This window comes from Leguminivora glycinivorella, chromosome 17 (assembly GCF_023078275.1).
Source record: "Leguminivora glycinivorella isolate SPB_JAAS2020 chromosome 17, LegGlyc_1.1, whole genome shotgun sequence".
Taxonomy (NCBI): domain Eukaryota; kingdom Metazoa; phylum Arthropoda; class Insecta; order Lepidoptera; family Tortricidae; genus Leguminivora; species Leguminivora glycinivorella.
This window is the reverse complement of record NC_062987.1, coordinates 18,288,412-18,313,598: the sequence shown is the minus strand read 5'-3', so window position 1 is coordinate 18,313,598 and position 25,187 is coordinate 18,288,412. Positions and strand designations below refer to the sequence as shown.

The 25,187-nt window shown below is 38.3% G+C and overlaps 1 protein-coding gene across 2 annotated transcripts; it reads right to left on the bottom strand.

The window, feature by feature from the left end:
- Positions 1-14,658: 14,658 nt before the first annotated feature.
- LOC125235530 (hemolymph lipopolysaccharide-binding protein-like) lies at positions 14,659-24,984 on the bottom strand. 2 transcript variants are annotated; one of them, XM_048142115.1, is made up of 6 exons: positions 24,913-24,984; positions 22,435-22,496; positions 21,284-21,420; positions 17,898-18,034; positions 15,628-15,684; positions 14,659-14,910 (listed from the first exon to the last, which is right to left on the bottom strand). In XM_048142115.1, the coding sequence occupies exons 1-6, from the start codon at positions 24,915-24,917 to the stop codon at positions 14,799-14,801; spliced, it is 510 nt and encodes a 169-aa protein (XP_047998072.1). In that variant the 5' UTR covers positions 24,918-24,984; the 3' UTR covers positions 14,659-14,798. The 2 variants fall into 2 exon arrangements, with proteins under 2 accessions (XP_047998072.1, XP_047998073.1); XM_048142116.1 differs by lacking the exon at positions 14,659-14,910 and having other exon boundaries at positions 15,637-15,687; positions 17,902-18,034; positions 24,913-24,983.
- Positions 24,985-25,187: the final 203 nt, after the last annotated feature.

Below are 25,187 nucleotides of genomic sequence, written 5' to 3'. Positions count from 1 at the left end.
TACTTTATTTCGACGTGCGTTTATCATAGCGCTCTTGAATAATACGATTTTGTAAAGAAAATATCTCCTAGATACATACTATCAATTGTGTCGCTTAGTTTCAAACTTGGGTACTTAAATCCATTCTGCTTTAAGATTGAATATATAAAAAATATATATTAACCTTGTAGCAGAATGGATTTATCCAGGTTTGAAGTTAAGCGACACATTACGCTTAATTCGGTATGTAAGAAATACCTTATTTTTTGTTAAGTTACTGATGGGCCTTATTTCATACATGCAGCAATTTGGGAAAAGTGCACCTACTTAATGCACAATTGCACATGGACCCAATTTTTTGACCCATTTACACTTATCTAATTATAAAATGTACATAACATTTCGAGACTTTTAACCGGGCCTTATTTGTATGTAGATTACAGATGCCCTTAGTTGGTAGATGAAATGAGTGTTATATACGTTTTAATTCTATGGTAACAGAAATGCTGATATGTAAGTATAAATAAGTTTTAAATAATAAATATCAAAAGTATCTATACGTTTAAGTACCGATACCTAGGTTTAAATTTAGCTGGCAAATTAGTTAAGCATTTTTATGGTTGGTCTTGTTCTGTGCTAAGCCTTGTATTTCTAATGCTAGGTAGGTAATATGTATACACAACCCTAGAAAATTAGAAATATAAGATGCATATGTAGCTTTCATCTGAAAAAGGTCCTTATGCTTCATATGCAATAAGATTTTGTTTGGCAGATTTTTTGTTAGAATTCTGCTAAAAAGTTCTAATTACCTTGGAACATAATCCGGTGTCTGGTAAGTATAATAGGTACCAAATTGTTACCTAGTTAAATTTTCCTACTAGGGTTTGCAATCCGGATATTCGAATATCCGAATTATTCGAATATCCGCCAATATTTTTATCCGAAAATATTCGAATAATCCAAGTGAAATTATCCGGATAAACGGATAATTTCTATAAACATTATTTTTTATTGATAAGTAATATATTTAATAGATAGACGTTACTGAAACCAATTTCGATCAATTCTTAATACGGAAAATGTTATTGCTAACAAGTTAACACCTATTTATCTTCAAAATCAAACTAATATTTACAAAACAAAGAAAGCATTCGTGGACAAGAAGTAAGCAGAATGCCTCACCCCACGCACTCACTTCTTATCAAATATTCGATTAATTGGATGATAAAAAAAAACAGAAAAACGTTCAAGTATTATTTTTTAATATGAAAACGTTACCCCAACCTACTTTCATTACTGCTAATAACTAACGTGAAGTTATCTGTAAAACCGTACTTAATAAGGGAGGAGATTTATGCCTAGATTTCCTGGTCCCTTGTTTTTTTGAAATTGAAATTTAGCGCCTCACTCCGAATTTAGCTGTTATCAGTTCCATGGCAATTTAGTACGCCAGAATTCCCTCCACTTCACTAAGAAATATAAGGCATTTTCCTTTTAAGTCATTAGTTACATGCATACACAAAAATCGGTCTAATTACTACTTATACTTTGAAATCTTAGTCGATCTACTGATCAGCTTGGAATCTACAAACCCATAAAATCGCTGCCGAGCAATTTGAGGCGTTTTAATATTTAAATAAGTTCGCCTTTGTACCTCCTCCTTCTTCATTCTTTTAAATTTTATGTCTTGTATATTTTATGTTGGTGGTACAATAAAGAATTTTTATTTATCACCTCTCCCCTTCCATTGGTACTTTGGTACCAGCCACTGTGCAAACACCTGAATAGGAAGTGTCTTCGACTAATTGGTCTTTTCTTTTTTGGTTATTCTGTTTTTAACGAGTACCTATATCTTTCCTCATTCCTATTCTAAATAAGACCCTAACTAGGACGCTTTTGTTTAGAGCCTACGAAAAGAGTTTTCAACTTTTTATATTAAGTATCCGATCTGGTCCAAGATGGCATCTGGTACGGGCGTAAGCATTTATGCAAATGACTAGTGACTACAGTGGTAGTATCAGCATGGGCAATTATGCCACTGTCTTTCAAGCCGAGACATACGCAATAATTACCTGTGTACATAAGAATATAGTTAGACAAACCTAAGAAAAGAATATCAAAGCCTTCACATCACCCAGAGTTGACTCTAGACTGGTATTAAACGGCATCCAAGCTCTTAATAAGCTTGGAAGGCAAAACAAGGTGCAACTGGTATGGATACCAGGGCACGAAGGCTTCATTGGCAATGAAAATGCTGATGAGCTTGCCAAGGCCAGGTCTGAAGACAACGTTTGTGACAGACAGGAACCATTAAAACGGCTATGAAAAACCATACAAAGGCTAATCACCAAAAAGAGTGGGATGCCCTGGTAGGTCTGAAGCACTCAAAGCTCTTTATGCGGAGGGTAGAATCTGGATGGAGCAAAAAGCTAGGAAAGCTAGGCAAAAGACAACTCCAAATTATAACGGGGGTGTTCACAGGCCATTACGGGATCAAAGGAATTTTGGCCAAGATGGGACACGCTGACTACACAGATTGTCGCATGTGCGGCGAAGAGGAAGAGACCCTCAGACACCTAATGTGTGAATGTCACGCCCTCGCCAGACAAAGATTGAAGAACTTTGGAGCAGGCTAACTCCTATACATTCTCGAAATCTTTGATTTTTGCCTTTGACGTCCTTCCTATATCCGATATCGGATCGGATAATATGACAACGCTGTATGGCCCTATAACCATTGTCATATCCAATGATGTTGTCTCACGTTCCACTCTCGTCAAATCAGTACACTTAATATCTTCACGGAGTCCAAAACATTATGCATCAGAAGTCCGAAACTAGACAAATATAGAGAGCGCTTGAGCGCGAGTAAGTACTCGCGCCGGCGGCGGACGCGGGATCCTCTTAATTGCAAATTGTCTTTGTATTAGTTGTGATACTGCCTACATAATTATGTTTCTTAGTAAAACATGTGTGTATGTTATTATTATTAACACAAAATACTGCGTCTAATAGATATTTTGACGACCGGTCTGGCTCAGTCGGTAGTGACCCTGCCTGCTGCGCCGCGGTCCCGGGTTCGAATCCCGGTAAGGGCATTTATTTGTGTGATGAGCACAGATATTTGTTCCTGAGTCATGGATGTTTTCTATGTATATAAGTATTTATATATTATATATATCGTTGTCTGAGTACCCACAACACAAGCCTTCTTGAGCTTACCGTGGGCCTCAATCAATCTGTGTAAGAATGTCCTGTAATATTTATTTATTTAATTATATCCAAAAATATTGCCGAGTATAAAAATTACAACCTATACGTTTAGGTATATAGTAGTAGCAGATAAAAGTGTTCGGCCCCGGATCAGTGTAGATTGTCCTTTTATATATGTTTTACATCATTATCGACAGTAACTTGTTTTCCTTTAATTAAGAACTCATTTTACACGAGCCGACATGAGCAGTATTTTCAAAAGGTCTCATTTCTCTACGACCTTCATAGAGATATAAGACCTTTTGAAAATGCACTCATACTTCACATAGCTATCAAATATATCAGCTACCAAAGGGGTCTGCCGGTCTAGCAGAAGTGCCAATCGTTGACGCTACGTGGCGATCGCAGTCTGTCTCTGTCGCGCCAGTAAAGCATATTAAGGGCTTCACACGGTTTTCATCGATTATTGAGTTGAAACTCCTAATTTTACACTACATATAGAATTATAAGACCAACGGCCATCGGTTATTCAATTTTTTGCCTTTATTCGTAAGATCCATATTAAAAAAAAACTTTTTTTTTTCATCGAAATTTGATTTCAGTGAAGGGTAACGTGTTACATACATGAAATCGACATGTTTGGATAATATAAGAGAGATTTTAATTTTAAAGTAATTAAAACAAAACTATAAAGAAAAAAAAAACAGTTTTTGACCCTAAAATGGTTCCACTTTGATATCAAAATATGACATGAAACAATGTTTAAAGACGATGGTGTTAATATTATAGACTTTAGAAACTATCATAATATCAATGGATTCAAATCGAAAATCATTGGCGCAGGGAACGCCCTTAAGAAGCGTAAGCAATTACGACATTGGCTAGGTACGCGTGCCATCAAAGGGGTTCTCTTTCCAATTTACATAATGTTTCAAGTCCAGTGGCTCGGATATTTGGGAACATGTGAAAAAAAATGTCGTTATGAGGTGTTAAATAAACTTTTACATAATGAAGACCAAAGAGCCAAAGTGACGACTGAGTGGTTACCGCAAATTAGCCGGGGCAGAGGACGACCAAAGAAGAGATGGCGGGACGACCTCGACGTATTTTGTAGAGACTGGCAAGAGCGGGCATCAACCCGTGAGGACTGGAGAAAGGAAGGGGAGGCCTTTGCCCAGCAGTGGGACACCATATAGGCTATAAAAAAAATGAAGACAATTCGATATATTTTGATGGCAAAATATTGTTTCCATTTACGTAAATTTATGATTTCAAAGGCTTCGTCAGTCAAGGTTTTAAATATAGATGCGGACAGTGCCAAAAATATGTTATATGTACACGACTTCCTATGTGTTAAGTTTGTGGATACATATTTTTGGCACTTTGTCTGCATATATACTTAATACCTTATCTAGTCAACATAAAGTACAAACAATCTGAATATAAACTAACCACAAAATTAAAATTTTGAAAAAAACCCCGACCGCGACCTAGTGGACCGATTTTCATGAAACATGGAAGAACACTCCCGACTAACTCAGCTTTCAAACAACAAACAAACAAACAACAAAAACTAAATCGAAATCGGTTTATCTATTCGGGAGCTACGATGCCACAGACAGACGCACACGCAGACAGACAGAGAGACACGTCAAACTTATAACATCACGTCGTTTTTGCGTCGGGGGTTAAAAAATATGACAGGCAACATATTTACCTACCACAGGTTTAGCTGCACGAGGCAGGAAGTTTCTGGAGAAACACACGGTTTTAAGATGGAATTTTGCATATACAGAGTAACAAAGGCGAAGTCGCCGCGAGATCCTTAGACTGATCCAGCTTATGTCTTTTAATGAAGTCTTTAAATAAGACAAAAAGACGTGTCATCTATCATTCGCGGCGACATAGACTTAACAGCGCAATACATTCTCTTAGAAAAAACTTTCAAGGGTGATAAAAATCAAAATACAAGTTATTTACAAAAGTCTGCACGAACAAATGTTGATCAGTTTCTGGAGAAACACACGGTTTTAAGATGGAATTTTGCATATATACCTACGGCTTGACAAAAGGAAAAGAAAGAAGGAAGAAGGAAGGAAAAGAGCAGAAAGGGAACTATTTTTTTTATCATATCAACACTTAACTTATTCTCATTGAAAAGTGTCAAAATATGTTAAAATTGCCACATGAAAAACTAGGATTGCAAAAAGGAAAAAAAAACTTTTTCCTTTTTGCAATCCTTTTTCTCTATTTTTTACTCTTTTTTGACAGGCTATAAGTTGGAATACAAATAATCTGCAACTTTCTGAATAGCTAAAAGCACTCATTTTAATTGTTCTCACGAACTCAAACGGGGAAAACGCCGACTATTCTAAAATCTATTATTTTCTTTTGCAGATCGTTCTCAAGAACATGAAGGCGAGTCGAAGTTCCACAGAAACTAGGTAAGTTTCCTTTATGCTCAGCGTTTGTACCTAATTGAAAGGGGGGGAGCTCTTCTGATAGTTTTAAGTACTTTGTTTAAGAAGGTGAGTTTTAAAACGATCGATTTTTTAAGCCCGTACAGGGTGGCTAGCCGAATGGCACAATCGCTCACGAAACGCTCACGAAACGAAGCGCTAGTAGATATCTATCTCTATCGCGCTTGCGTATTGGCGCGACAGAGCCAGCGGCGTATCGCTTTCGTTTGGCGTCGGAGAAATGCCATTCGGCTACGGGGCCAGGGTGGCTACTCAGAAGATACCTGTTCACCCTAACAATTATGGTTGCCTGGTTATAGTTATAGGAGCTGGAAACTCCTTGGCGTGCGCATAAGAAAAAAGAAGCAAAGCCAGCACCATGGAATATCTCTCTACCGGCCGTGCGCCGAATGGCACAATCGCTCACGAAACGCTCACGAAACGAAGCGCTAGTAGATATCTATCTCTATCGCGCTTGCGTATTGGCGCGACAGAGCCAGCGGCGTATCGCTTTCGTTTGGCGTCGGAGAAATGCCATTCGGCTACGGGGCCTGGTGCCGTAGCCGAATGGCATTTCTGCGACGCGAAACGAAAATGAAAGCGATAGAGATAGATATCTACGAGCGTTTCGTTTCGTGAGCGTTTGTGCATTCGGTTAGGCACGCTGTTTATACAACACAACAGAGGGAATAATACATGAAAGAAATATTGTGTATAAATCGTTTACTTAATACCTCCTGCAGCATTCGCGATAAAGAGCTCAAAGCGAAGCTTCAACGCCCGCTTCGATGGCGTAATCCGCTTGAAGATACGGCAACATGCAAGCTGTGGGGCAGCCGTGACTTTTCATATCGTCACTACTTTTAAAAAATCTCGTATCTCACGCTGCTACTCAAAGTTAAAACGCAGTAAGTCTATACAGTGTGTAACAAAAATGGTGGTGATCCGTTTAAGTATTCAGTATCGTATTCTCATCAGGAAAAAGTAGGATAAAAATTTTTTTCGCAAAAAAATTTTTTATCTTTGTATGGAGATTCGACCGATTCGCGCGGCTCGGCTCATACAAAAGTGAAAATTTTTTTAGCGAAAAAAAAATTTTCTCTACTTTTTCCTGATAAGAATACGATACTGAGTACGCCCTTAAACGGATCACCACCATTTTTGTTACACTCTGTATGCATTCCATACATACTTACTACAATTTTCTTTTCATTGACAGACGAAGACACGAGTTTTTTTTTTAAATAGTGACGATATGTTACTCTATGTCATGTCATTGACCTTAAAGTCTATTGCAGACGGTTTGTGGTGTAACATTCGAGAGGCACCTTTTTTAACCCCCGACGCAAAAACGACGGGGTGTTATAAGTTTGACGTGTCTGTCTGTCTGTTTGTCTGTCTGTGTGTGTGTCTGTCTGTGGCATCGTAGCTCCCGAACGGATGTTTAGACATGTTTTTCCGTGGACCCTTCATTTACATACGTTTATGTAAAAATGGTCGGATTCCATTGTGACGTCACAATGACGGGACAATGTAAACAAAAACATATACTCACGACTTGACGTTAGGCCAAATTGTTACAGCACTACAGTATAAGTTTACAGACAGTTGTTTAATTTTAGGTTCCAAAGACTGAAAAATCTAATTAAACGGATTTCTAAGAGGAACAGCTTTTTTTTTAAATATTGGGGACACCTTACACAGATCAACTTAGCCCCAAACTAAGCAAAGCTTGTACTATGGGTGCTAAGCGACGATATACATACTTAGATAGATAAATACATACTTATATACATAGAAAACATCCATGACTCAGGAACAAATATCTGTGCTCATCACACGAATAAATGCCCTTATCGGGATTTGAACCCAGGACCGCGGCTTAGCAGGCAGGGTCACTACCGACTGAGCCAAACCCGACGGTCGTCTGTTTGTCAGTATAGATATAAGACGTAGTGTTATATTTCTTCCAAATTGCTAATAATGGCATTGAAACTTGGTTACGGTGACCGCTTTCCATCAGGCGGGCCGTACACCACCTGTTTGCCACCGACGTGGTATATAAAAAAACTTCAGCGTTTTCATGTGCTCTGCCTAGTACCTACCTTAGCCCTTTAGTTAAGGGTATACAGAAGTGAGTAATAACGTGGTTATGTGTTTGTATGTATTATTTTTAGCGAGTATTTTCCACTTTCGTCTTAACCCCTCGTATGCGGCCTGTCATTTTTGATCATTGAAATAGTGACCTTGGCATTTAAAACAATAGATTAAAATTCTCACGCACGGGTCCATGTCTAAGCATACAAGGGGTTGAGGGGAAGAGTGGTAGGTATTTATCAATAACATTTTAAAATATAAATTATTTTTTAATTTATTGCTCTTCTGAAGAAACGGTGAGGCTATTTTCAAAATCCGTGATATGATTAAATACACTAGACAGACACCGAACATGACCCGACACGTGGTTTGTCGCTTTTTAGTTATTTTACTGGAGGCAATATTTTCACTGTGTCCCGGTGGACCATTATATCGTAATATATGCTCACAACATACGCCGGTCGGGGTTAATTTGGACGTTTTGGCGTATATTCTGTCCCGCAATAGTTTAGTTTAATCGCCAAACTCCATGTTGTTATGATTTTGAGGAATTAAATAAGTGTATACTAGTCAGTAGTAAGGCGACTGTGGGATATGGGTTAAATTGTGGCGTAGGCGAGAGGCTGGCAACCTGTCACTGCAATGTCACAGTTCCGTTTTCTTTCAACCCCTTATTTGCCAAGAGCGGCACTGAAACTTGAGTAGTTTCATGTGTTCTGCCTACCCCTTCATGGGACACAGGCGTGATTGTATGTGTATGTATGTATGTGTATACTAGTATTTTGACGACCGGTCTGGCCTAGCGCGTAGTGACCCTGCCTGCTAAGCCGCAGTCCTGGGTTCGAATGAATGAATGAATGAATGAATGAATGAATGAATGAATGAATGATTATTTTATTTGCATAAAACAAGCGTATATACATAGGTGTTCAAAAAAAAAATCCACAGCACGATTCTTATTTTGGCCCGACATAGGTAAGGGCATTTATTTGTGTGATGAGCACAAATATTTGTTCCTGAGTCATGGATGTTTTATATGTATACAAGTATTTGTATATATATATATATCGTTTGAGTACCCACAACACAAGCCTTCTTGAGCTTAACGTGGGACTCAGTCAAGCTGTTTAAGAATGTCCTATAATATTTATTTATGCATTTCATTTAATTTTAGTTATTTTGAGTCACTGTTCACACTCAACAGCTACATGGTATTGTGTAAGCACTAATCTGCGCTCTGCTTTACGGTGAAATTATAATGGACCTACCATTTACTATCGTGAAGCGATATACCGGGTTGTTCCGATAACAAGAACCTAAATAATGGAAAACGAAAAAAACAGGGTGTATATTTGATAGTTCAAAGAAACATCACAAAACTAAGGAGAGTTGAAGGTGAAGTTGACAGATAAAAAAAAGCATTTATTACCAAATACATTGCACTGAGATATTCAATTTCAGAATGGTTATTAATTCAAAAACGAATACTTAGCAAAGTTGCATTTTGTCCACAATACTGCAAAGTAATTTCATACAAATTTTAAGTTGTTGGTTGTTGCCCACATTTGGGTTGTGTTGTTTTTAGTTAATACTAGCTTTTGTACGCGGCTTCGCTCGCGTTAGAAAGAGACAAAAAGTAGCCTATATCACTCTCCATCCCTTCAACTATCTCCAATTAAAAAAAAAAACACGACAATTCGTCGCTCCGTTTTGCCGTGAAAGACGGACAAACAAACAGACACACACTTTCCCATTTATAATATTAGTATGGATTTCCTTTTGTTGGTGTGGTGAAAAATGTTGTGTTTCACTCGGTAGTAAAATTTATTTAACCTATGTGCCTTGATATCCTCACAACAACTTTGCCCCCTTGTCAAACAAAGTATTTAAGTATGTATATCATCGCTTAGCATCCATAGTACAAGCTTTGCTTAGTTTGCGGCTAAGTAAGTTGATCTATATAAGGTGTCCCCAGTATTTATTTATTTATTTATTTCCTCAACATTTTTCCATGTCTATTGTCTCTCCTACTAATTATCAGCAACAGAGCCATATGTCTTTCCGCGTGTCAAATAGATATCGAAACCTCATAGGTACGACATGCTACATATTGCAGTTTAACGTAGTTTAATTTGATTTATTACTCCACTAATTCCAAAGTTTCCGAATAGTTTAGAGTTTGAACTGAATATAATATCGATGTTATGGCGGCGCCATACGTTTCGTGTTTGCGACGAACATCAAACAAACACTTTTCAAACTTTTTTGGTGTTTCAGGTGTCCATGGGCTTCGTTGGTTTAAAACTTCATAAAATAACCTCAAAAACGTTTTGTCAAGTGACCATCACGTTTTTGCGTGTAGTTACGTCCATTTTTTTACTGTTTTAAATATTTTACATTGCTATTTGCTCAAATCATTTTGCACTCGATCTAAATATAAAACACTCGCACACACGTTTATGAGTAAAACAAATGAATTATTCACGAGGCGAGATCACTAAGATGGCACTCGAACCAGAAGTCCCACATTTCAACCGTTTTGTCAAGTGAGCCAGTGACCCTCACGTTTTCACGTTTAGTTACGTCTATCTAAATATAAAACACACACATTCCAACCAACTATTGCACCATTCAAAACTATTCTGAACATTCTGTTCTGTCACTGACTGAGTGAATAAGTGAATGAATGGGATGAGTGAGTCGCGTTGAGCGCAACGTCACTGACAGAATGTTACGCGCTGAATGAGCGGCATGTCACGCAACGTAACAATGACTGAGTGTTACGCGCTGTCAGTTCGAAGTCGCATAAAGAAATAAATAAATAAATATTGGGGACACCTTACACAGATCAACTTAGCCCCAAACTAAGCAAAGCTTGTACTATGGGTGCTAAGCGACGATATACATACTTAAATAGATAAATACATACTTATATACATAGAAAACATCCATGACTCAGGAACAAATATCAGTGCTCATCACACAAATAAATGCCCTTACCGGGATTCGAACCCAGGACCGCGGCTTAGCAGGCAGGGTCACTACCGACTGAGCCAGACCGGTCGTATCAGAAGCTTCACTTCAAATCACGGTATTCTAAAACGTCATAAACTCGTGGTACGAGCTCAGTTCCCGGTATTTGACGTTATTTACTCGTATTTCCCAAGTTCTCGTATTTTATGTACTCATTTATTTTACGGGAACGGGCCTTTCTGGAATCAGAAACGTAATAGCATAAAAGTCACGTCAATTTTAATGATCTTTTATTAAAAAAAAGTATAATAGAGGTATTATTAAATAAAATATGAACATTGATAGGTACTTTAATGTTTTTTGTTCATTTTCTGTATACCTACATTCAGAAAAAAGATGCTGTTAGCTTACTGTACCTTGAATAATGAATCTACAATTCATTCTTCGTGACGGAGTCACCCGTTGATCACGAATTTGTTCGAAACGTCGGGATGAATTGTAAATTCATTATACGCGATATAATCCGTTTGCATAGTTTTATTTCATGAGTAACTATCGAGGTAACCGAAGACAACATTACTGCACCTTAATGAAAACATGGCAATTTTCTTAAAAATACTGTTTTCACATACCTACGTCCTGTCTCTCTCTTATTTTTTTCGCCCTGTAGGTTTTAAATACATCTCAAACCGGCGACTATATTTTTCTCACTCCACCCAAATTCGTGAATTCCTGTTTTGTCCTATGGTTGACTAGTAGAGAATGCCTTCAGGCATTGAGTCCGTCATTTTTACTTTTTTTACTGTGTAATAAATTTTAAATCGTTCTAGTTTATGCAATACTACAGAAATCGCGAGGGGGCAGTATTTACCGAGGAGCCCACGGGAAATATGCAGCGCGGTAAAAGGGACCACGGTTGACCTACAAAAATGAAAAGATTCTGTAACCCGTGGCGTTTATAATTTGCTATTGTATAATAGAATACAAAATGGTCTGTTTTTTGACGCTAATAATGCAGAGAACACTGTTTGTTCAAATATTTTGTAGTGATTTCGTCCATTTTATTTAAATGGTTGTTCTCGTAGCTCTGCCGGCCTAGCCGACATGACAATCGTTAACGCTAAACGCCTATCTAAACGCAGTCTGGCTACACCTCGGACACTGGCTGGCAAATATATGAAAGAGGCGCTTTCCTAGCACACAGTTTAAGCTCGTGTAGGTGAACGCGTACTATGCTTGTATGAGTGAGATATGACAGGCCGACTGTTCGCGTTTTGACAGGCGGTAACTGTGAGGTAACCGAGAGGGGATGGGCGGCACTTTCAGCGGGGAGTGGGAGTGGCCATACTGTACGATAGTACTCTTTTTTATACTGTGGTCTGTCTCCGTCCCAATATGGAAGAATTACTTAACGAAATGCACCAACGAAAATCTGAAATGAAACGTTATGGTCGCCCGATGGTTAACCCACCATTTTATATGGAATTTGACAGATGACAGCCCTGAGTTAAGTGGTTGGTGCAGGGCCTTATAGAGACGGCTACGATAGCGATATTATCGTAAGCTTTATTGAATTTGGCTATGAACCATGTACGCACTGTATACAGGTGCATTAAAATGAGGTACAAAATAAGGTATTTTCACGTAACTATTATACCTAACACAAACCACAAGCAGGGTCAGTGTTTACCGAGAGACCCACGGGACATACACAGAGCGGTAAAAGGGACGATGCGGTTGACCTACAAAGATGGAAAGGTTCCGTAATCTGCGGTTCATATATATATTTAATATGATTTAAAATAAAACTTTCCCCTCACTAGCTCGGAAACACGTGTTTTATCCTTTAATATCAAAAAACGCATTTTATCCACTAGTGGGTAAAGTAATTTGACCTTGAATATAGTCAAATTAACTGCTCTAAAATTGATAAAATTAGGTGAATCTAGTAATGAAGATGATTTACCACCTGTGGAACTACTGGAAGATATAGATGTATAGATGATAAACGCATTTTTTGCGTTGTAGTTTCCTCGCTATAGTGAGGGGAAAAGTTTTTGTTACACTCGGGTGCAAATGTATTTTACTTCTCGTGTGTTAAAAACTCGCAAGTTCAGGATTCTATTCTCGAACCACTCGCTTCGCTCGTGGTTCAACTATAGAATCCTTTCACTTGCTCGTTTTTCAATTCCACACTCGGCGTTAAAATACAACTTTGCACCCTTATATAACAAATAACTATTAAGAGGTCAGTTGACTTTGGCAATAATGTAGGCAAAGGTCTTCATTTCTACTTGTGTAAAAATGGCCTCATTTTGCAATAGATTGTAATGAAATTTTGACTCAGATTTGGCAATCAAGGAGATTTGTGACGTTTTCTGGGTTAAAGGACCTTATCATCGATGGCGCTTACGGCATTTTTGTGGCGCCATCTATGTGTGGTGTAGTGTATGCGCATTCTTAGGCGGTCGCATTTAATTTATGGGATGGTATGACCTTTTTATATTTAATCTATGGTTCTTTTAAATTGGCATACAATTTTTAAGTCCGAATCACCCTACGTGTTGCAAAAAATGCGAAATTGAAAAACTTACAAGTACGCTCCAAAGTTGACAGTATTTTATTAATATCAAAGTTGGAATGCTTCGCTCTTGCAAACCTCGACATTTTTGTACAGAATTTTAATGTGTACACAGTAATACCTTTGGAAGAACGAGTTACTGAAGAGTTTTTAAATGAATGTACCTAGTCGTCTAGGTTTACTTAAGTTGGTTTTTAAATTGTTTTTCGGTACAAAGACGTCTTACAGTCTGTGTATTTAGGCTTTGAATAAATGTAAACAAAATCTACCCTCAAAAACTATTTATGCCAGTTAAACGTAAATGAAAATATTAGTTAGTTAGTTTTTTAAAATTAAATGGCTTCAGTCCATTATTGGGACTATTCTGCCGGTGTCAAGGTGATATGAGCTAATATTAATTAGTGATTTTGATACGGTAAGTACGACAGTGTACGGAAGCAGTTGTAAATTGATAGCTAGATTTTACAAGAGCACGTGGACTACCGACCGTTGACGACAAAAAAGTGGCTAAACGCGTTTATTCATCAGCTTATCACTACAACATTAGTTTACTGCATAATAAGCTATCGATATTACAATTTAAACAACATCCGCTAAGATGGCGCTCGAACCGGAAGTCCATATAAATATTATATACACGACTAAATAAGAAGGTAAAAGACAGGTCGCTCAGTGACAGATCCGCTTGGTATTTGGTTGGTTAACCGAACAATAGGCTAGTTTCCTATACTTAAAATAAAATATTTTATGCAGTGCACGACATAAAGCACCACATAATTAGAAGAAAATATGGACAGTAGTTGTGTTTAAACGTAATTTCTATTTAATAAGTCAAAAAGAAAGATATAAAGTAAATTAATTAACCGTGACGTCGCTCCTCAGTATTTCATAGTAATTAAAAAATAGCAAATCGTTTTGACAGTTCTTAAAAAGAAGCTGATTTGTCTATTATGAAACTAGCCTATTATTGTAACTAGCCGAAGATTTCCAAATTATTTGTTTACGTTCTAAATACATTCCTATGCCTAAAAGTGTTAAATGTTAAATGCTTAAGAGTATAGAAATTTCTTGTATCATTAACGTGGATGGACTTATATTGTTAATCAAAATATTTAAACAAACTTGTTTGATAGCGTCACAGCGAGCTATAGAGTGCAGCGCTTCCAACTAAATAATACACAAAAAAACGGAAAAACGGAAAGGCATGGAAAGATTTGCGAAGTCCGGCGTGGCTTCTGTAGCTCAATTGGTAAGAGCATTGCACGGATTGCAAAAAGGATGCGGGTTCAAGTCCCGCCGGAAGCTTAAATTTTTCCATTTTTCCTTTAATATAAAAATGTAAATAATACACAATCCTAATGATAAAATATTTTAATGTCTAAGTAGCAGTCTGAATAAATTATTTATTTACATATATATTTTTTGAAACACGGTCGCGCAACCGTCGCCCACGCAAGACACGGCGTAATAGTCAGTGAGCCCATAGCGTCAACAGTTTAGGGGTTGATATTAAACTGGCAGACGAAGGGTTGTTTATAGTGGCACCAGAAGCTTCGTAAGCCAGGGTTAGCAGCGTCCATGACCACACAATGGGGCTCCTGGGGGTTGCTGAAACAGAGAAAGGGAATCGTTTTTTTTAAATTTCGAACGCCGTTCGAAAGTCTGTGGGAAACGAGCAAATGTTATTTTTGAAATAAGTTTTTTTGCAATAATGACATTTTTTGGCACAAGCTTTTATCGCCCATTGTACCTTTCTTTCAACAGTCATCTACTGCTCTCAACTACACGCTAAACATCTTCTATTTTTCCTGAAGCTGTAAGTATAGTCAAACTACAAGTATTAAGTTTATGAAATTTTTTTTTTTTTTATATAAATGGGCTTACTCTTGACCACCGACTAGCCAAAGGCAAAGACGTGGCCTACGATGGAGTGAGCTCGCCCAGAAGATGCCTGTTCACTCTTGATTTGAAGGTTGCCGGGTTATATGAGCTCGGAAATATAGCCGCCGGCAAGGAATTCCAATGTGATATTTTTGAAAAAAAAAATGATATTTCTACTCAGAATCACTAGCTTTTTCAATCCTAGTGGTAAAAAAATTGTCCCATACGACTTTTTCTTATTTTGTTACCATTTTCCGTACATGTTGTGTGGGGTAGCAAAAGAGGAATGTTAACAAAAATGTATGGAAATTCTGGGACACTTTTTGTCTCCCAGTGAGATTGAAAGTACTCGTGATTCTGTACAATTGACCTAAAATTCCCTAAAAAATCAAAATAAAAAAATGGCCAAAAAAAGAAATGCTCAGGTACGTTGTGATCGGTTACCTGCTTTTCTCTCCATTGCCCTTTGCCCATGTTGAGAAACCAGTGTTTTCTATGTCTCTCCTGTAAAACATAATTATGATTATTAAATACCAATCAGTTAAACGAGAGGATTGAAAATCAGACTTTACAAAATAGCTTGAAATAACATATAACTGTACAAGCTTTAATAATAATAGGGATGTAGGTATTCAAGGTCCTAATCTCGGCAATTGCAATTTTTGGGAAAATAAATTGACCCTACATGACATTTCAATTTTACTAGAAGAATTGAAAACGAGTCATCAACTCGTCATGCTTAATACCAATCATTATCCCTAGTAGATATTTAGAAAAAATATTTCGCCGTTTTCCCCAGATTATTAAGTAAACGAAATCGAGCTCTGATAAATATTGATGTCACCTTTATACAGCTGATACTACCGAAATGTCACCTTAAATTTATATCAGTGTTTTAACTGACCTAAAGGTAAACTCTTGTCAAAGTCACCCTGTTTATCGACATCTTATCGGCTTAAGCAAATTAACGCTTATCACTCTACAGTCAAAGGTCAATCGTAGACTCCTTACTCTGTAGATCCATACTAATAATAAATGGGAAAGTGTGTGTCTGTTTGTTTGTCCGTCCTTCACGGCAAAACGGAGCGACGAATTGTCGTGATTTTTTAAGTGGAGATAGTTGAAGGGATGAAGAGTGACATAGGCTACTTTTTGTCTCTTTCTAAAGCGAGAGAAGCCGCGAGCAAAAGTTAGTGCTTTATATTCAGAACTGATTTAGACGGCGTGCGAACTCGCATGCGATTTTAGTTACATTGCGGGCTGTTGAGGGTTGCACAGCCGTCAAATACCGCAATGTAATAAAACTCGTATGCGAGTTCTCGTACCGTCTAAATGGGCCCTTATAGTCGGAGCACGAGCAAAATGTTTTTATGCGATTTGAGGCAAACTAGCGAACAGGTCGCCTGCTTGTAAGCGACCACTGCCGTTCGTGAACACCTGAAACATCAAAAGACACCTCCACCTTGTCGGCATTTAACATGGGTGTACGCTCTTTTTAGGGTTCCGTAGCCAACTAGGAACCCTTATAGTTTCGCCATGTCCGTCCGTCCGTCCGTCCGTCCGTCCGTCCGTCCGTCCGTCCGTCCGTCCGCGGATAATCTCAGTAACCGTAAGCACTAGAAAGCTGAAATTTGGTACCAATATGTATATCAATCACGCCAACAAAGTGCAAAAATAAAATATGGAAAAATATGTTTTATTAGGGTAGCCCCCCTACATGTAAAGTGGGGGCTGATTTTTTTTTTTCATTTCAACCCCAACGTGTGATATATTGTTGGATAGGTATTTAAAAATGAATAAGGGTTTACTAAGATCGTTTTTTGATAATATTAATATTTTCGGAAATAATCGCTCCTAAAGGAAAAAAAGTGTGTCCCCCCCCTCTAACTTTTGAACCATATGTTTAAAAAATATGAAAAAAATCACAAAAGTAGAACTTTATAAAGACTTTCTAGGAAAATTGTTTTGAACTTGATAGGTTCAGTAGTTTTTGAGAAAAATACGAAAAACTACGGAACCCTACACTGAGCGTGGCCCGACACGCTCTTGGCCGGTTTTTTTTTTTTTTGTGTGAGAGGGTTCGGCTTACTTACCTTCCACATTCCTCCAAAACGGTTCGCTCACACTACTGTTGCCGACCCAGGCTAGTAGCCTGCTGCCGGTCCAACCAATTATGACATAGTGCGTCTCACTTACACTTTGTGTCTGTCTCACTTACCGTCCACATTCCTCCAAGATGGTTCGCTCACACTACTGATGCCGACCCAGGCTAGTAGCCTGCTGCCGGTCCAACCAATTATGACATAGTGCGTCTCACTTACACCTTGTGTCTGTCTCACTTACCGTCCACATTCCTCCAAGATGGTTCGCTCACACTACTGATGCCGACCCAGGCTAGTAGCCTGCTGCCGGTCCAACCAATTATGACATAGTGCGTCTCACTTACACCTTGTGTCTGTCTCACTTACCGTCCACATTCCTCCAAGATGGTTCGCTCACACTACTGATGCCGACCCAGGCTAGTAGCCTGCTGCCGGTCCAACCAATTATGACATAGTGCGTCTCACTTACACCTTGTGTCTGTCTCACTTACCGTCCACATTCCTCCAAGATGGTTCGCTCACACTACTGATGCCGACCCAGGCTAGTAGCCTGCTGCCGGTCCAACCAATTATGACATAGTGCGTCTCACTTACACCTTGTGTCTGTCTCACTTACCGTCCACATTCCTCCAAGATGGTTCGCTCACACTACTGATGCCGACCCAGGCTAGAAGCCTACTGCCGGTCCAACCGATTATGCTGGGATAGTGCATTTTACGGATCAGAGCTTGAATCGTGTTGAATTCATCCTGAAATTAAGTTTTTACGGCATTATAATATATGTATTCAATTCAATTCAATTCAAAATATCTTTATTCATGTAGGCCTAGTTACAAGCTCTTATGAATAGTTCATTACATATATATTATGATCTTAATCTAACCTAACCTATATATTCAAGTAGTTTATAGTTTACTAGTCAAAATAGCAACACAGTACCACCAGACCTTCGATCGGTCATATCTGAGGATGTACCGACTATTGATTTGGCCGACTACCGACTAGTCGGCGCTGGGGTGGCCGATTAGTCGGCCGACTAGTCGGCTAGTCGGTCAAAACAGGTTTTTCTACTAAATTCACATTTTGAATGTCATTTTTAGGGTTCCGTAGTCAACTAGGAACCCTTATAGTTTCGTCATATCTGTCTGTCCGTCCGTCCGTCCGTCCGTCCGTCCGTCCGTCCGTACGTCCGTCCGTCCGTCCGTCCGTCCGTCCGTCCGTCCGTCCGCGGATAATCTCAGTAACCGTTAGCACTAGAAAGCTGAAATTTGGTACCAATATGTATATCAATCACGCCAACAGAGTGCAAAAATAAAAAATGGAAAAATATGTTTTATTAGGGTACCCCCCATGTAAAGTGGGGGCTGATATTTTTTTTCATTCTAACCCCAACGTGTGATATATTGTTGAATAGGTATTTAAAAATGAATAAGGGTTTCCTAAGATCGTTTTTTGATAATATTAATATTTTCGGAAATAATCGCTCCTAAAGGAAAAAAAGTGCGTCCCCCCCCCTCTAACTTTTGAACCATATGTTTAAAAAATATGAAAAAAATCACAAATGTAGAACTTTATAAAGACTTTCTAGGAAAATTGTTTTGAACTTGATAAGTTCAGTAGTTTTTGAGAAAAATACGGAAAACTACGGAACCCCACACTGAGCGTGGCCCGACACGCTCTTGGCCGGTTTTTGGTCCTTCGTTCGCGCTTTTCATGATTTTTTAGGTTTTTGCTGGTTCAAAGGTCTATGAGAATATTTATGTACATTTTCGTTTTGTCACAACCGGTCACATAATTTTGTACTGTTTTTCTATCACTTATGAAGTGCCAACTAATCGGCCTTTTCTGCCGACTAGTCGCCGAAAAAAGTGGCCGGATAGTCGGCTTTCCCGACTAGTCGGCAACTAGTCGGTACGTCCCTATTCATATCATTTGCTGCGCCCACTCGGCGGTATGCGAACAGCAGCAATTCATTTACTTCTTTTGACTAAATATTAAGTACAGTCAAATGTAAAAATATGGGTGTACACATCTTACTCATCGCAAAGATGCGTCATTTTTGCAGACGACACTACTTTAATAGTGAAGGGAAGTGATATAAATAATTACGAAGCGGACATAAATAAAGCATTGGCAGATGTTAATACATGGTCAGAGTGTAATTACCTCCATATTAATGTTAATAAGACTTTGTTTACACAATTTCACCATCACAATTCAAATTTAACTGCCAATCTTGCTATTAGTCTGAATAATGTTCCAATTGTAGAATCTCATAGTGCTAAATTCTTAGGTTTGACAATTGATGAAAATTTAAACTGGAAACACCATGTCGACGCAGTGTGCTCTAAACTAGCGCGATTTGTATTTGCCCTCAAAAATCTAACACATACAGTTTCCGCACAAGCCGCAATAACAGCTTACCACGGATACGTTTCCTCTACTCTGAATTACGGCCTATTATTGTGGGGTAACTCTGTGGAAGTTCAGAGGGCTTTTATACTCCAGAAAGCTTGTGTACGAGCATTGGCTGGCGCTAAATTTGATGCCCCATGCAAACCTCTATTCCAAAAGTTTCACATTCTCCCACTAGCTTGCATGTATATTTTGAAAGTGAGTCTGTTTACAATTAACCACCCGGATTATTTTACAAAGCGTGAAGTAATGTTTACAAGACAACTCCGGGCTCAATACCAACATCTTCTTTACCAACCAGCATGCAACTCTGATGTATATAAGAGAAATGCATTTAACATGTGTATTGTAATTTTTAACAACCTCCCTAAATATTTAAGAATGTTAAACGGAAATGAGTTAAGGATAAAATTGACTGAGTGGCTACTTGGACACTGTTTTTACTCAGTTAAGGATTATTTGGAATGTAATGAGGATTGCTGATTTGGTGTTGACATAAATTATTGTATTGCTTTAGCTTTTGACAATTCTGGAATAATACCCTAGTTTATAATTATTACTTTTCATTCATTGACTATCCTAATTCTACTTTACTGTCATTTTTACATATATATATATTTTTTATTGTATAATGATTGCATGCTCATAGTTAGTTAATTAGTACTCGTACCTTCATGTACAAACTGTAAATAATTTGCATGTTGATGTTATGTCGACGGGATACTGTGACTAAATATTTTACTTATAAGATCTTATTGTAACGTATTCATGCAAATAAATATTTCTATTCTATTCTATTCTATTCTATTCAAAAATATGTCCCATAGCATCTTAGTCCGGTGTAACAAGAGCGTAGTGCCATATTTATGAGATATTTTTTTCGATATATACCTATTTTTGCACTTGACTGTACTTATGATAAGAAAGACGACATTTTGACTAAAATGTCAGAATCTCAGTTCTGAAATTTTAGTCAGAGTTATGGAAGGGAGACGGCTATGCGACCAAGCCTGTAGGGCAATCATGGTCGCGCGATAAATCATAAAACATCGGGCCGTCCCTATCGCACTTACAAATAGTGCAATAGGGACGGCCTGATGTTTTATCATTTATCGCGCGACCATAATTGCCTGCCTGGTTTTATGCTTTAGATAAAAGGTGTCGCAGAAAGCAAACCGAGACTCGAACCTCAGATGGCATGACTCATCTGCCAAAAAATGCCGCTCGCGAATCGGCCTCCACAGCCACCAAACCCGTTGCCTCAGTAAAGCCGGGTCCGCTGCAACGAGTTTTTGTGCTTTTCTAACACTTACACTGACGGTCGCGCGACCGTCGCCGTCGCGTCTCATCGCATCGTCTACTTCCATATCGATAAGGTTTGATTTCGTATGCGTCGCATCGCCGTCGCGCGACCATCGCGCGACCGTCGCCGACGCAAGTCACGGCGTAACATGTTTTCCATTTGTCGAGGCAAACATGTTTGGGTGTTTTTGCTAACGAAAACGCTTAAGCCACGCCCCTTTTATGTTAGAAAAACAAGTTAGGTGTTAGAAAAACAGCCAAATGAACTAAACTATAATCACCTGAGATTTAGGCACCGCCAGCTTGCCGCCGTTGTTCGAGCAAACTTGCTTCGCGTCCTGCCATGTCTCTGCTTTGTACATCAACTTGTAGCTTTTGCCAGTTCCAGTTACCACGGCGTTTTCTACATGTTTTGCATCTGAAATGTATACGATGTATGAGACATTATCTGCGTAAAGGGACCTTATCCTGGCAAGGTCGCCATGTAATAACAAGATAGTTATTACCGATGTGGACCGCAGCGCCACGGGATAAAGTGTTGTAAAGTAATGAATCTCAATCAATCCCATTTATTGTATAAAGGTGTGCCTATATATACATGTTTGGGTTGTCGCTGATCAAGCAATATGCGTTATGTCGCAGTAAACCATTGTGTTACTGCTAAACTCGGAAAGTGGCTAATATGCCATTACAGTCTATGGTACTTACTTACGGCGTTATGAACGATGCTCGTGTACAAATACGACGCCGCGGGACGTAAGCGCCATCGACAATAAGGTCCCTTTACCCAGATAACGTCACATATTTAGGTAATTTTAATTATAATACTCCTGTATGATCAAACATGTATATTTACTGATTTTACGTACCTACAGTGGGCTGCGAATGGAGAAATTATGAATGAATTCATTGATAAATTCACCATGCACTTTTACAGCTCACTGTACATACAATTAAGCCTTATTTTTAACCTGAGGTGGGTAAATAAAAACCCTATATTGCCCACCACTCGATTTAGCTCTTTAGGCTGGTTTTAGTGCCACGCGGAGCGATCCTCGCCACTAATTTGTATGAAGTTGATGTTGTCGTCCGCGCCACTCTAACGCCGTGTCTTGCGTGGGCGACGGTCGCCGTCGCGTCTCATACTTCCATATCGATAAGGTTTGATTTAGTATGCGTCGCATCGCCGTCACGCGACCATCGTGCGACCGTCGCCCACACAAGCCACGGCGTAAGACGCTTCCTGAACTTAATACAGATTAGTCCGGCAGGTCCGCGTGACTCTAAAACTAGCCTTAGATCATATTTTTTTATGTTTCTGTATTATTTGTGACGTATAAATAATCCAATATTCTTATTCAGATCATAATTACATAAGCAATACAAAATACGTATATTTCAATAAGTAGTTAATTTTTGAAAGAGTTATTACCGTTAAGTTCACACAGGACAGATGACGCCACTGCCGCGAGAAATAACACACCCAGTAGATACCTGAAAATATCAATAAATTCGGTATATTATTGTACTTTCACATTGGACCAATTGATCGAGTCCAACAAAAGATAATGCGCGTAGTCTCTCAGCACGGAAGAAGTGTAACTTCGCAAGGTGTTGCTTTCCAAAATTCGAGTTGTCAACACTACTCGTTAAACATTTAACACTGTGTTAATTGGAAAACGCATTCGAAGTTTCACTTCAAAAAATCTGCCTTCATATTTATCGAAAGCGAAGTTCTTTCTTACATTCAACTTGACACGACTTAGGTACATAAGGGCACGTGTCAGCATAAATATTATTAACCTGAACTCTGAGAGAAATTTTTGTAACGTCATAATTTAAGTAATTTGTTTCTAGTTTTTAGTAAAATTTTACATTTAAAAAACCGGCCAAGAGCGTGTCGGGCCACGCTCAGTGTAGGGTTCCGTAGTTTTCCGTATTTTTCTCAAAAACTACTAAATCTATCAAGTTCAAAACAATTTTTCTAGAAAGTCTTTGTAAAGTTCTACTTTTGTGATTTTTTTCATATTTTTTAAACATATGGTTCAAAAGTTAGAGGGGGACGCACTTTTTTTCCTTTAGGAGCGATTATTTCCGAAAATATTAATATTATCAAAAAATGATCTTAGTAAACCCTTATTCATTTTTAAATACCTATCCAACAATATATCACACGTTGGGGTTGGAATGAAAAAAAATATCAGCCCCCACTTTACATGTAGGGGGGGGGGTACCCTAATAAAACATTTTTTTCAATTTTTTATTTTTGCACTTTGTTGGCGTGATTGATATACATATTGGTACCAAATTTCAGCTTTCTAGTGCTAACGGTTACTGAGATTATCCGCGGACGGACGGACGGACGGACGGACAGACAGGGCGAAACTATAAGGGTTCCTAGTTGACTACGGAACCCTAAAAACGGGTAACTCACGTAAAATGGTCAAAGATCGCTCAACATGATTCGCTTCTTAACGAGGACCATTCTCATTAAATTGGTGTCTGCGTCGGGATACACCTCGTTACGGAGCGAAACATGTCGAGGGATCTTTGACAATTTTACGTTACATAGTTGGGGGTCCCTAGTGGGAACAAATCAAATTATTTTATTTAATATTTTTGATTTGTTTTTTTTGTGTTGGTTTTGTGGTAGTAGGCCTTGCCGTTTTTTCTTTCGTGTATGATATTTATTTCCATTTATAATTCTACGTTAGTTACCCGTTTTTAGGGTTCCGTAGTCAACTAGGAACCCTTATAGTTTCGCCATATCTGTCTGTCTGTCCGTCCGTCCGTCCGTCCGTCCGTCCGCGGATAATCTCAGTAACCGTTAGCACTAGAAAGCTGAAATTTGGTACCAACATGTATATCAATCACGCCAACAAAGTGCAAAAATAAAAAATGGAAAAAAATGTTTTATTAGGGTACCCCCTCTACATGTAAAGTGGGGGCTGATATTTTTTTTTCATTCCAACCCCAACGTGTGATATATTGTTGGATAGGTATTTGAAAATGAATATGGGTTTATTATAATCGTTTTTTGATAATATTAATATTTTCGGAAATAATCGCTCCTAAAGGAAAAAAAGTGTCCCCCCCCCCCCTCTAACTTTTCAACTATATGTTTAAAAAATATGAAAAAAATCATAAAAATAGAACTTTATAAAGACTTTCTAGGAAAATTAATTTGAACTTGATAGTTTTAGTAGTTTTTGAGAAAAATACGGAAAACTACGGAACCCTACACTGACCGTGGCCCGACACGCTCTTGGCCGGTTTTTACATGTTTATAATGTCAGTGTCGCACGGTAGTTTAGTTATTAAAATAACACGGGCCCAGTCACCCGTTGACCACGAACGCTGTAAAGTGTTCGAAACGTCGGGATGAATTGTAATAGTTATTTGTTATACAAGGGGGCAAAGTTGTTTTTTAACACACGAGAAGTAAAATACATTTGCACCCGAGTGTAACACAAAACTTTTCCCCTCACTATAGCGAGGAAACTACAACGCAAAAAAATGCGTTTATCACCGCTTCCAGTAGTTCCACAGGTGGTAAATCATCTCAATTAGTAGATTCACCTACTTTTATCAATTTTAAAACAGTTAATTTGACTTTATTCAAGGTCAAATTACTTTACCCACTAGTGGATAAAATGCGTTTTTACCCGCTGGTATTAAAGGACAAAACACGTGTTTCCGAGCTAGTGAGGGGAAAATTCATTAAACGCGATTTAATCCGTTTCCATAGTTTTATTTTGTTAAAATAAAATTTAAAAAAAAATATTTATCATCAATACCTCTACCTTGCGATAAATATTGACACATCAATTACAGTTAAATTGTTCATACAGTATGTAAACAGATAATTCTCGTAATTCATTATCCTCCTCAAGTTAAATGATAAGCTTACCTCATATCGGTCGTTTCGTATCGAGACACAACAAGTAATGACTCTATAAACACTGATTCGTTTTAATATAGGCATGCAGGTACTGGAGTAAGAAAACAAGCCAGAGTAACTTCTATCCTCCTTATTCATAAACGTACACTAAAGTTATCAAGCCGATAAAGTTCGTTTGTCCCTTTCCGACGTATTAGTGTGATAGAAAGGGAGAAACGAACTTTATCGGCTTGATAACTTTAGTGTGTACGTTTATGAATAAGGGGGTATATGTTTTAGTACAA